Genomic DNA, 13,573 nt, shown 5'->3' on the forward strand with positions numbered 1-13,573 from the left:
GTGGTGGTCCTGTTATGATCAGATTTGCCTGTGTTCTCTTATCCAGAAGCAGCTTGTCTCTGGGAAACAGAGACATCAGAACAGGAGGTAAAATAGAATCAAGTGAGAGCATCTCGGAAGGTCTTTCCCCTGGGAGAAGCAACATGTCTTGCTCCTTACAATGGAAAATCACGGCCCTCCTTTCTGCTGCCATATTTTCACCCACATTAATTGCTCTGGAGGATGTGGATGAAGGGGAAGGGGAGAGGCTGGGAAGCTGTTTTCACTTGCATAAGCTCAACTTAACAGTGCTCTCTAGCAAAGAAATTGCCAAGACTTGCCCACCTCAGCCTTTGGTCTGATTGGGCAGTGATGGCTCATGTGCTTCATGCCAGAGGTTCAAGCCAAGGCCTACCATGGCCTGATGTCAAATGAAGACAGTGTGACACAATGCCTCTTTGCCTGCTTAGTTCCAATTCTGACACAGTATAATTAGTAGAATGAGGAAAAGAGAAAATTAAATCTTTGAAGATGATATAAGTTAAACCTCTACAGTTACCACAGATTTATTCCTAAAGCGTTTCTAGGTTTTGAAGTATTCCACATCGCTGTTTTTGTTTTGTTCTCCTCCCCCACCCAGACCACACACAGTACTGTGCTACAGTGGGATTAGGTATCACCATCCCGCATCCCGACTCCACACGCAAACACAAGGACGCTGTGGCCAGGGGGCTTCTCAGCAATTCCTCCCGTGCTTTGGGGGACAAAGTTGGCCTTTGGCCTCCGAGTGGAAGATCAGGGTCTCTGGGGTAGACGAAGGGTTTTCTAGGAAGGGTTCCCCACCTCTAGAAGCAGCCTGTTTGGGGTACCCCCCTGCCCCACCCTTCCTTTAGGGGGCAGACTGTTCTGGAAGGCCACGTCTTCTGGAGATAGTGGGAGACTGTTTCTGTCTGTTATTCTGCAGGTTAGTGGTATATTGCTTCATTTGCAGTTACTGTGGGCCCTCTTAAGTTCTCCCAGAAAAGTCCCTGCAAATCCCACCAAATAACTCAGTGGGAGACGTTTGGTGGTATGGGTCTGAGGTAAATCTAAGTTTCATAAAAAGAAAAAGGAGATACTATATACATTTAGCATGTGTGTATGTCCAGATCTAGTATATGTATATAGATGCATAAATATATATATATATACACACACACCTACAGACATATACATACATATATATGAATATATATGTGTGTGTGCATATATATACACACACACACATATATACATAGGTTGAGAGACTACTCTTCCAGTGGCGCTATGCAGGAGAAGCCATGAGCATGTTGCCTGGATCTTGGGATGGCTACACTGGGTTGTTCTTGCTCCAGCATTCCTCTGGGTGTCTGTTTGCACACGAGAGGTCTGTGGGATTCGCATGGCTGAGTGTGAGCATCAGCTAATGCCTGGGCCTCTGCTCTCCACAGACACACACACACCCTTCCAGGCTGATCTCCTGGGCCCTGCCCTCTGAGGCCCACATCACCGGGAAGCAAGTGGGAGCCACCGAGGCCACCTCAGGCCTGGGTGGGCCACAGTGGGCCATGGTGGTGCTGCCTAGCCTGTGGGTCACATGGTGCCTGACTTGTCTGTGGAGCTGTTGGGGAACACCTTCTCTGTGGGCGTCACGGCTGGGCTGCCCACACCCGAGCTGCTGCTGCTGCTGGACCGGTGCTGGACCACGGGCCGCACTGGCCGCATGGGAGGTGGGCGCAGCTGGGCACCAGCCAGGCGGGCGGACAGGGCGGGCTTGAAGGTGGTCATGGTCTCGGTGGAGGAGCTGCTGCTGCGACGCATAGCGGCGTCGGGGTCGCGGATGACGATGGTGTGCAGGGGGCTGGCAGGCTCCGAGCTGATGGGGCCTGGCGGGTTCTTCAGGGGCTCCAGGGTGTCCAGCACCACATCTGGCGCCTGCTTGACCGTGTTCTGCCGCTCAAGCTCCCGCAACTCGTGAAGCGCTGTGCTCATGGTCTTCTCGATGTCCTGTGGACACAGACAGCGTGGCGGTTAGTTCCAAGTGGGCAGTTTGAGGCCTTCCCTGGCAGCTCCCGCTGTGGGCCTTTGAGGGGGCGCTTACATGGCTCAGAGGGAAGATCAAATCTCCAGGCTGGCTTAAAACCCAATGGGAGAATCTCTGCTCCCTGTCCTGTACAGGAAGTTCACTTAACAAAGACATGTCCCACGACTGGCAAGAGGGTAAGTTCTAGAGTCAAGACAGGGGTTCTAATCTTGGCTCTGCCACTTCCTTGCTATAGGATCTCAGTTATCATTCAGAACCTCAATATCCTCATTTGTAAATCACAGATAATTACCATACCAACCTCAGAGAGTTTGGTGAATGTATGAAATACGATCTCCACAAAGAATGTGGTATGACAATATAGTCAGCACTCAGAAACAATGGTAATAATCATAGAAGCAGAAATACCAAATATTGAACACCAAACCCAGACCCTTTCCACCAACACTTCTTCAGTCCTTACACTCAAGAATAGAACTGCTACACTCAGCTCACATAGGAGGAAGCTCAGATTGTTTAAATGACTTGCTAACGTCATTCAGCTCATTAGTAGCACAGCCCAATCTTAAACCACGGGAATCTGGCTCAGGTCCTGACCATTGTCAGGCATAAATGTACCATAGGCATGTATGCATCAAAAATGGCCTTACAAAGGCATATGCCTATTTCACATTGTACCCCATAAAATTTTTTACAAGTATGTGTCAACTTGAAAGGTTAACAACAAAAATCTGTTGCCTATGGGAAAGTGACTAAATGTATCAGAATGTTCACAAAGTTCAGTGAAATTGGAAGAAGATGATACTTTCTTCTCTGAAGTATGATCTTTTAAAAAGTAGAAATTTTCAGATGCTATGAGAATTCTTACTGCCTAAAACCCCCCAGCTTGTGGTTGTATTTGCGAACTCCTCAGCATGAGGGCATTTTCAATGACAGACATTGGCATGCCGGGCCAGCCTGGGCTCCTCAGATCACCAGGTGGCTTTGCCAGCATCCAGTTCCTAAGCTGGAAGCAGGACTGGCCCTGGAAGGTAGCACTAATCCCAGTACAAGCACAGCACCTGCTGCTGTATAACCTTGGGAGAGTCTCCATCTCCCCATGGCACTCAGTTCATTCACGGTGGAGATGGAATGAGAAGATGGACAGAATGAAGCTTTGGAAACTATCAGACAGTGGTTCTCCTAACCTCAGAGCCCAGACTCCTCAGCTCACGTGATGGGTTCAGGGTGGGCTCTACATGCAGCTGATGGAAAAGGAGCTGATCAGGCTGTGTGGCCTGGAGCCCAACATGGCTACTGGGGACACAATGGGGACATTGTTAAAACCATTGCTGGCTGGCGCGGGGCCAGTCTCACTGAGAAACAGGGACTGTGAAGACCTGTTTGCTCTTCTGCAAACCCCGAGACCAACCCTGAAAGAACTGCATGAATCTGGTTTCCTGCGTTCCCCCCTTTCCCAGTCTGCAGGCAGCCTTTTCTGGGTCCCCATGGCCCAGGTTGGCCAGGGTCAGAGTTCATCTCAGCCTCTGGCTCAACCCACTGTCCTAGACTATGCTTGCTTCTTTGCTTCTTATTTTCCTTCTTTCTCTCTTTCTTCCTTCTTTCTGTCCTTTTTTCCTTTCTTCCCTCCCTCCCTCTATCTTTTTCTCTCTCCCTCTCCCTCTCTTTCTCTCTTTCCTTCCTTCCTTTTTCTTTTTGGGGGTACTAGGGCTTAAACTCAAGGAAGGCCTCACACTCAGCTTGCTTGCTTGGCTGGCACTCCACTACTTGAGCCATGCCTTCAGTCAGGCTTTTTGCTGGTTATTTTGAAGATGAACTCTTGAAGACTTTTCAGCCTGGGTTGGCTTTGAACTGAGAGTAGCTAATATGTCAAGTGTGAACCACCAGCACCCTAGCCCTTTTACTTTAGGGGATCATCCATGTCTGCTTAGTAACTAATCTCAGTTTTTATGTTCCTCTATGATATTTCATCTCTTGCCCCAATTTTAAGAAGGAGACTTGGATCTTATCTCTATCTATCTATCTGTTTATCTATCTATCTATCTATCTATCTATCTATCTATCTATCTATCTATCTAATCTATCTATCTATCTATCTATCTATCTATCTATCTATCTATCTATCTATCTATCTATCGATCGATCGATCGATCGATCGATGGATCGTTGCTGGGGATGCTCCTGAAAAGGGGAGATGATGGTCCTTTCTCTGTCTGCTACCTCCCCACCCACAGAGACACAGCTCACCACCCATAAACTGCCCTCGCATTGCTTACTGCGCTGGCAGCGGAGTGCCCACTGCCCTCCCTATTCCCACCATTGTTTCCTCTGTTTGCTGGAACCCAACGGGAGCTGAAAGGTGAAACTTCCATAATTAAAATGTAATGATCACCTCCCATCTCCTACCCTAGCAAAGTATGAGCCCGAAAGACAGAAAGACAGAGAAAGGTGAGTGGAGTGGTTTAGGCAGGAGCCTGGCATTAGTGGTCAGTAGGGTGGAGAGCTGCAGGCAGTGGAGGGCAGGGCGGGACAGGCAGCCACTTCCCGCCTCTTACTTTGACGACAGTGCTGCACGTCTCAAACTGGGCTTTCGATATGAAGCCTAGTGGACATTTTGAAACTGGAGAATCTGGGCTAACTCCATCCACTACATCACCTCTCCTCTAGTCTGCCAACAAGGGCTTTCAGAGTGGCTTTGAACAGGCCCACACATGTGCAGTATCCTTCTGGCTCCTTACAGTTTGCCGTGAGTTCTACTTTACCTCGGTCACTGAAGGGAGCTCTTGAGTGGCGGTTGTTCTGTTAGGGGCTGTGTAAGCATCCGTGCCCAGAAAACTCATTCAGCCCTCCCTAAGTGTGTTCTGTGGCTTCGGCCTGCAAAATGCTCTGCGAATAAAATTCCAAGAAGTCTGGGAGTTGGAGTGGGCCCTGTCAGGACTATTGGAGATTCACAGTGCACTTCAATAAGTTGAATGTTCTAAAAAGTCTTGCATCTGAGTCCTTCACCTTTGTCAGACCAGAGTTCCAAAAATGACTTCAGGCTCTGAACTCGTCCTCTCCCCTCGCTCATGTCCTGTGGGACTTGTCTGCTGTGGGACCTACTGATAACACTGCTCTAGACTGCACTGATTCTTCTTCTTCTTGTTCTTCAGACTGGGGTTGGAACTCAGGATGTCATGCTTTCTAAGCTGGCACTATACCACTTGAGCCAGTCATGGATTTGATTTGTTACGTAAAGCAGTCTGGGCCTGGCCTTAGGCAGTTCACCCCTCACACTGGCTGGGAAAGCTGGATGCTAATGGTGGGTGGTAGGATGTCGCTTTTTGAAAATGGAGGACCAAGCTGCCTGCCTCCTCTGCTTGACCCTTGAGCCACGGCTCTGGTCCCAGGGAGCCCTTGAGGGGTTGGAAGACTTTATGGACAGGAGTTGTAGCTGCTGATGAGTTCTTTCTTTCTTCTCTCCTTCCTTTCTTCCTTCTTTCCTTTGTTCTTTCTTTTCTTTCTTTTTGTGCCAGTACTGGGGCTTGAACTCAGGGTCAGGGCACTCACTGTCCCTTAGCTTTTGCTCAAGGCTAATGCTCTACCACTTGAGCCACAACTCTACTTCTGGCTTTTTGCTGGTTAAGTGGAGCTAAGAATCTCACAGACTTTTCTGTCAGGATGACTTTGAACTGTGATCCTCAGAATTCAGCCTCTGGGATAGCTAGGATTCTAGGCACAAGCCACTGGTGCCTGGCTTCATGAGTTGTTGGTATGCTGGGAAACCCTTGGAGTCCCTATCAGACCCCCTTAAAGACAAAGCTCACAAGCTCCAGCATAGAGCTCTAGAATGGGGGGGGGGGTCCTCTGGCTGCTACCTCCTACATGGAAGATGACACCTGGAAGAGGTACATGTGATCCTCTTCAATTTCAGACAGAGAGAAGAGACACAGACATAGACCCAGAGAGAAAGGAAACTCCAGGAACTAGTTAAACAAATCCTTAAGTATAGTTCTATTCATTTGGCAAATGTAAAAAAAAATCATACGTATTTCTCATCTAAATAGAAAAAGAGTATCATCCTGGAAGAGCCTGGAACAAGAAATTCTTGTCTTCAACCTTCAGTTGCTTAGTTCTATACCCTTTGGGTCTAAGTTCATGTCCTCCCAAGGGACTCTCTCCCTGTCTAGGTAGGATTCCTAGATCTCAGGCTCTCAAAGTACCATTATTCACTCCTTAAAGGTGTCCAACCTAACCCTCAGTGCCAGTCCAGGGCTGTGCTATATCCCAACTGACAGCACTCTCTTCTTTATAGATGGTGAGTTCACAAGGGCAGGACTAACCACTGTTGGAGGCATCACCTTGCAGTGACTGTCACCATGAGCATAACAGATGTTCAATCAACATATGTCAGTAAATGAATGGAGGAATGAATGAAAGATGGGTGGATTGAATGAATGAATGAGTGAATGGTAACATCTTGAGGGGAGATTTTTTTCCTATCTCTGTCATCCAACCTGGGCTCTGGCACTCTTCAGCCACGAGAACCCAAGCCGGTGGCTGCCTTCAATCAGCCTCTGAATGTGCAGAAAGGCCGGGCCAGGGCGGAAGCCAGCTCACTGACTCCTTTTCTGTCTTAGCCTTGAGGCTGGCAAAATCTGCTGTGATTCCTCTCGGGGCCGTTCCCCCCCACTGCCCCTGGGGCCTTGTTGACTTGGCTGCTTTCTGCTGGCCCTTACTTCTGCCAGGGCCTCGGCCTCCAGGGACTTGTGGTCCCCCAGGCTGCTGTGCCGGGTGGAGCCGCAGGTGGACCTCATGGAGTGCCCTTCTGAGAGCGCCTTCTTGTCAGGGTAGTTGATGCTGCCGGCGCTCCCAAATGTCGCCATCCTCCTCTTCTCGGGGCTCTCGATCCGCCCCCGGGTGAGGGGGAGTTTGTGGGGGCTGCTGGGGCAGGCGGCAGCTCGGGGTGGTGTGTCTATGCTGGGGCCCAGGCCCCGAGGTGGGCTGTGGGTGTCTCCCCCGCTTCGACGCCTGGGGATGGCCGCTCCGTCTGACCGTAACCGCACTCTGCAAAGGACCAGGGGTTGGGAGGGGCATGGAGCACAAGTCAACCCTGGACATGTTAGCATGGGCCAGCCAACCCCCTTGCTGTGGCTACACGCTAGTCTAGGGAGGGGTACAGTGAAGCCTCGTTCAGCCAGACTGCACAATGCGGCAAGGGGAGGGCTGGGTGGCACCTGCTGGCCATAGCCTGAGGACGTGGGACTTGTGCCCAGGAAGCGGGCAGCTCTGGCTCCATGCCACTGCACTGGCACTCGCCTCCTCTACAGGGAAAGTCAGTTTGGGAGAACTCCACCCTGGAAAGGCTTTGGTGATGGTCAGTTGGGGTGGAAGTTTTTCCAGACATCACCATGATTCTGGTGGGAGTCCAGTGGGGTTCTAAGTAGTCTGAAGCATCGAGGCTTGACTGTACCAAAAAGCCACCAGCATCCTGTGAGCAGGGGGTGGCACATTCCCTGGGAAACCAAACCTATTCACTGTTGCCACTGATCCCTCCGCCCCCGCCCCCGCCCCCAGGCTCCCCAGACGAGGGAGGCTTTTCCCGATCCTGGAAAACTAGTCATTAAGAGTCCTGGCATGTGGATTGGGATGGTTTTCTGGCTCTGACAGGTGTGTATGGAGGCAAGCCCTACCCCACGTCTGCCATCTGCCTTCCTGTGCTCTTTTGCAGATCCATTCTACTCATCTTCCACCTTGGAGTGGGTTTGAAAACTCCTTGAGGAGAAAGGATTTGGGGCAGGGAAGGGGAATCTGGAAGTGAGGCAGGGGAGGGGCGGTGTATTGGGAATGGAAGGTGACTGGGACCTATGTTCAATGTGGTCAAAAACACTTTAGACCCCATCCCCCCCAGCCAAGCTTAGCAGGCCCATGGATGCCCCAACAGGACCAAAGCACAGGAAGGAAGAAGCATGGAGAAAGAACATGAAGGGAAGAGATGAGAGGGGGAAGAGGGAGAGGACAAGAGAGGCAGGAGAAGACTCTGTCCTTCCAGGAGCTGGGGAACGCCATGACCTTCTTGTCTACCATTCCCAGCCTTCTTTCCCCCTCCTTGGATCCTATCATCTGGCAGCGTTCTGAACTGAACAGAACATGCCGAGAAGAGACACCAGGAGTTACGCTGAAATAAACTCATAAATGGATGTTACCACCACTGGTTTATCTGGCTCTTCTGCAAAGACCTGCACATGAGGACTAGTCACATAACCCTTCCATGGGTGGAAGCACAGAGTATGACATTTTGAGTCCAATAATAAAAGCAATGAGAGACTATCAGCGTTTTTTGTTCTTTTCCTTCTCCCTCCCTCCCCCCTCTCTCCCTCTCTCTCCCTCTTTCTATATATATGTATATATATTTAAAATCAGCTTATGATGGACCATAACCTGTCCTCAGAATAATAGGCACAGATACTTCTTTGTAGAAAGGTCATGTGACTCAGCCCTGCCCTGTGGGGTGTGAAGAAACTGACAGATTTTCTCCCACCCAATAAGTGGGTAGAGTTGAGTATCAATTTCCCTCCCACATGAGTAGGTGTGAGTTCTCTGTTTATGTAATATATTTCAGGAAGTATATGAGCTACTTTACATTTTTTAAGATACGTATAACAACTCAGGTCTTTAACAGAAAGCTGGGAAAAGGTGTAGAGAAGGGGGGATAATATGCTAATTTCTCTCTCATTTACATCATCATCATTGTTACTTTTTTTGGGCACTACGTAGCCAAGACTGGCCTGTCATTATTAAGTAAAAAGCATCGAGTTCCTTAAGTTCATCTGCCCTTTTCCTTCTCCACCCCTACCCAAACAAAGTCAGCTCATTTTGGACTTGGCTCTCTGAGCCGGGTCCGGCCAGCCTACCCACGTCATAGCTGTGGGAGCAAAGGGCTACAATAGCCTCCTCCTCTCTTTGCCACCCTCTTGCTTCTCTCAACTCAGACACAACCCACAAGGCACTGACAGGAAAGAAAAAAAATGAACCCGCATTTCCTACCGGCCCATCACCCCCCCAAAGCCATAATCCGAGATGTGCTCTGTGGGAGACTGGAGGTCATTCTTGGAGGAGGCCTTGTCATCCAGCAGAGGCCCACTGCTGGCCTCACTGTCAGCCTTCTGGCTCAAGCTGTCAGAGAAGGCATCGTCCCTGGTGAAAAGAGAGACATGAATCATTGGAGACTCCTCCCTCCACACCAGCTCCTCCGTCCAAGGCTGGGGACCAAGTGAACACCACCCCTGTCCCCATGTGGCGATCTGTGCCTGATGCTCAGGAAGAACCACCTTTCCACCATACGTGCCCACTGCAAGGCTCCTGGAGCCCGCCTCTTGCAAGAGACACTCTTTTGTCCCACCAACTCATGGCTACTTTCCTTCCCCTTCTCTAGTTGGTCCTCTTCTGAATGTGTCTGTGCTAGGAAAAGCTCTGTACTGGAGACACAGGCTGGAGACATGGGGTGTGGATTCTGCAAGCTGGGCGGAATTCAAGTCTCTAAGACTCCATGGAGCTACATGAGAAGTGGTTCAGGACTGAGTGAGGAAAGAAGAGGTGTGTCCTTTAGTCACCGTCCCTTCTAAGGGGCGGGACTGCGAGGGGGGCTCAAGCTTCTTGAGGTGTTCTGCTAGCCTCCTCCCATAGCTCTCTCCCTTCCAGTGACTTGTTCATGGTGTCAGAGGCTTCGGGATCCCCACTACTATGATATTCCTCATACTGTCTGCTTGGCCTTGGCCTTTGTCTGGTCTTGGCCGTTCCTTCTGTCATGAAAGCACAGGCTTTTTGGTCCCTTTCTGTGAGGCTTAGCCCAGCAATGGCTTCCAGGACCAATCTACCCTGAGCAGAGAATGTGTGCACAGGAGGAGACTTCAATGGCCTCCAAAGGAATGGGGACATGTCAACTGTCTGAGATGTTCTATAGGGTTAGGTATTTGGGAAGCAGACAATTTTTAGCCCTTGAAGTGATAAGGTACTCTATTAACTGGAAACAGGGTGTGTTTGTTTCAGCACATCTCCTGAGAGAGCCGCATCTGGAGTAAGAACCGTGGGCAGGGAAGAGATGGAAAGCTGTCACTGGCCACTGGGAAGTAGAGGACAGGGGAAAATCCACTGGGTGCTAAGAACCATGGTGGGTGACGAAGGTTGTGGGAACTGACTGATGGATCTAGGTTGTGGCCAGGGGCAAATGAGCAATTCATATTTGTTTTTACCATTTAGGGGATGTAACAACCTTTTCTTACAGAACATTAAACGTACTGTATCTGGGAGAACAAATGGCCAGCATTCAGCTTAGTATTTCTCATCCACTGCCCGTTCCAGACATTACTAATCTATCACCACATTCTTCCAGAAGGCTCCAATTCCCACTCACATGTCTTGTACAACTATGTACTGATGAGGGATGAGTCCATCCACACCGTTGTGCCGACCCTCCCACCAGTCCTCTGAGGCACGGTGGTAGAGGAGCAGGGACGCCCCCTTCTTGAAAGACAGCTCACGAGGGGACCGACCCACATAGTCAAACTTGGCAATGGCCTCGATCTGCTCCACTTCTGGAAGGAAATCAAGTGAGAGAATGTCCGTGAGGTCAGAAGAGGGACAGCCCAGGAATCTCCATCACATGGCCCTGGTTTCTATGGAGAAGGACAGGGAGTGTGTCTGGTGAGAGCAAGGAATGAACCAGGCCTTGGGATGCTGGAGCCACTTTCCAGCGTGACCTCTGACAAGCCATCTGATTCCTCAAAATGGCCAGTACGAACTGGGAATACTGGATTTTCCATTGCCCCTCTTGCTCTCAATATTTTAACAATTATTAAAGTCCATTTGAATAAACTTCTTTTCTTTTTACACTTTAGAATAAGTTCTGTTTCTGTTTCCACAAGCCCTTTCCTCTTTGTCCACTTACAATACTTTCAGTTTTTTTTTTAAACTTCTGAGAGTTCAAATAGATGGCACATGGGCAAAATGTGGCATGTAGTTTTTAAGGGTTCCCAGAATTTTCAAAGTTCACTATTTTGTACCATGTTCCCTCAAAATTCATTAAGTTGAAGCCCTAACTCAATATTTGGAGACAGGTTCTTTAATTAGGTTAAAAAGAAAGAAAGAAAGAAACTGAGGTACTGCTAAGCAAGTTCCAAGTGTGCAGCCCTAATCCACTGTGCCCTTTTAAGAAGAGGAAGACACACTAGCCATCCCTGTGCATAAATGGAGACCGCTGGTGACAAGTCAGGGAGAGAGGCCTCACAGAAACTAACCCTAATGCAGCTCCTTGATCATGGGTGTCTAGTGTCCAAAACTATGAGAAAGTTAGTTGCTGTTTAAAGCCTAGCTGTGGTTAACCGATCTGTGGTTATTTTGTTTTGGCAGCTCTAGCAAATGAATACATGCATCCTTAGACTTTATTGTGAGAGAGGAAGAATTCCTTGGGTCATAGTTTAAACATAACTGCCCATAGAACATTTATTCTTGGGTCAAGGACAGTCTTGACTAGTTTAAGCAATGGGCTAATGGTTTTTGTGCTCTGTCATTTTCTGTTCATATGACCTAAAGCAGGTTAAGACTATCTGAGTTAAAGTTCTCTCTTAGGAACTGAATGTGAAAGTCCATCTACCAGTCTTGCCTTTTCTCCAACTCCTAGAAACCACTGGAAAATGTTCTTCTAACATAAGTGCTTTCAACATTGCCTGGAGTTATCTCAAGAGGGAAACACAAGGGCCAAGTAAAGACCTTCTAAATAATGAGTTGTTAAAAGTAAAACTATATGGTCAGGTGCCAGTGACTCGTCCATAATTCTAGTTACTTGACTGGCTGAGATATGAGATATGGTATGAAGCCAGCCTGGGCAGAAAAATCTGTGCAATTCTTATCTTCAGAAGCCAGAAGCAGAGGTGTGGCTTAAGTGGTAGAGCACTAGCTTTGTGTGAAAAAGAGAAGTGAGAGTATGAAGCCCTGATTTCAAGTCCTACAGAAGACACACAAAGAGGAGCAAGGGAGGATGTGCCTAGACTGTGTAGGACCATTCCATGACCACTACCAGCCCTTGGCATGTGTGCCTGCATGAAAACCTTCCTATGTAAAATAAAAGTTAAATCTTGTGTGATGTAAAAGCAAATATAGTCCAGAGTGGATACTGTAATTATTTTCTCTCCCATATTTAAAAGAATGAGATCTGAGGATTGTGGTTTGAAGCTAGCTCGGGTAGGAAAGTCTGTGAGGTTCTTATCTCCAATGAATGGCCAAAAAGCTAGAAGCAGAAGTGTGGCTGCAATAGTAGAGTGCCAGCCCCAGGCCCTGAGTTCAAGCCCCAGGACAAGCACAAAAATAAAGAATGAAACATTTCAGTGAGACCCTTCAAATGCTGTGGGCCCTTGGCAGTGAGCTCAGTCTTCCTGCAGATGTGTCAGGACTGCTCTGAAGGATGGTTGTGCTGCCTTGGGGAGCTGGGCCCTGTGTGGGCCAGCACTGTGGGCAGCCTGAGGCACTATGAGGGGGGGTCTCAGGTTAGGTGCTGGGTCTGGAAACTGCTCACTTACCTTCATCACTGGTGTGTGGCTCCGTGCCATTGTCATGGTCCACCTCATCGATGGTGCCTGGCTCGCTGTGTGGGCTGTCACTGCAAATGAACACAAGGAAAGGACTTGTCGGGAGGCCATGCACCCTCACACTTTCCTGGCCTTCCATGGGTGTCATCCCAGGGCTCCTCTGGGGCCCACTCAGGACAGGACTAGAAGCACCTCATCCTGTCTTTTCTATGTGACATCCACTGCTCCTAGTCCCTTGCAGAGTAGCTTCCTGAATACCTCCGCCAGGCCTGTGCTAGCCCTGGCATTTGTCAGGGTATCTTCTAGGTGAAGACTGTCATTCAGATGAGTGTGCCCCCCAAAGTTCATGTGTTGGAAATTTCATCTCCAGTGCAACCATGTTGGGAGGTGAAGCAGTCACGAGGGCCCTGCCTTCATGAATGGATGGCTGTTATGAGCACAGGAGTGGATTACTGAGCATGAGGGGACTGGATTAAAAGTGACTCTGACCAACACCCTGTTCTGATTCACTCGCCCTTGCACTTTCTTGCCCTTCTGCCTTCTGCCCTGGGATGCTGTAACAGGAAGGCCCTCACGAGGCACTGCTGCTAGCTCTTGAACCTCCTACCTTCCAGAATCCTGAGCTATAAAACTTTCTGGTCATTATAAATAACCCAGTCTCCAGAATTCTGCTGTAACAGCACAGAATAGATGACAATTTCCTCCTATTCAGAAAGCTCCAGATGGCAATGGTAAAACCTTGTGTGGACCAGAAAGGACCCCTGAAGTACTGAGAGTCAGTTCTCCTGTCCTGACTCCTTGTCTTACAGATGTGCTGACACATCCCATGAAGAGGTGGAACCAGGGCTGCCTCATCTTCCATGTATAATACATAGGCCAATCTAGGTGGTGGGAACACCCTGGACGATGTGATGATGTGTCATTCGTGTACTGGGACAATCTCTACCCTGCTGTTAGATTATAAGCTTCT

General features: G+C 49.0%; 1 protein-coding gene across 1 annotated transcript in view; it reads right to left on the bottom strand.

Annotated features, from left to right (window-relative positions):
* Positions 1-529: 529 nt before the first annotated feature.
* Positions 530-13,573, bottom strand: part of Srgap3 (SLIT-ROBO Rho GTPase activating protein 3) — a 182,911-nt gene continuing 169,867 nt past the window's right edge. Inside the window, exons 18-22 of the mRNA XM_042679800.1 lie at positions 12,595-12,674; positions 10,434-10,614; positions 9,068-9,217; positions 6,760-7,087; positions 530-2,004 (exon numbers count right to left, since the gene is read on the bottom strand). Of these exons, the coding sequence (XP_042535734.1) occupies positions 1,591-2,004; positions 6,760-7,087; positions 9,068-9,217; positions 10,434-10,614; positions 12,595-12,674 (1,153 nt within the window). The 3' untranslated portion in view covers positions 530-1,590. The remainder of the gene's footprint in view (positions 2,005-6,759; positions 7,088-9,067; positions 9,218-10,433; positions 10,615-12,594; positions 12,675-13,573) is intronic.

The sequence above is a fragment of the Dipodomys spectabilis genome, unplaced genomic scaffold, assembly GCF_019054845.1.
Source record: "Dipodomys spectabilis isolate Male_0828 unplaced genomic scaffold, ASM1905484v1 ptg000054l, whole genome shotgun sequence".
Taxonomy (NCBI): domain Eukaryota; kingdom Metazoa; phylum Chordata; class Mammalia; order Rodentia; family Heteromyidae; genus Dipodomys; species Dipodomys spectabilis.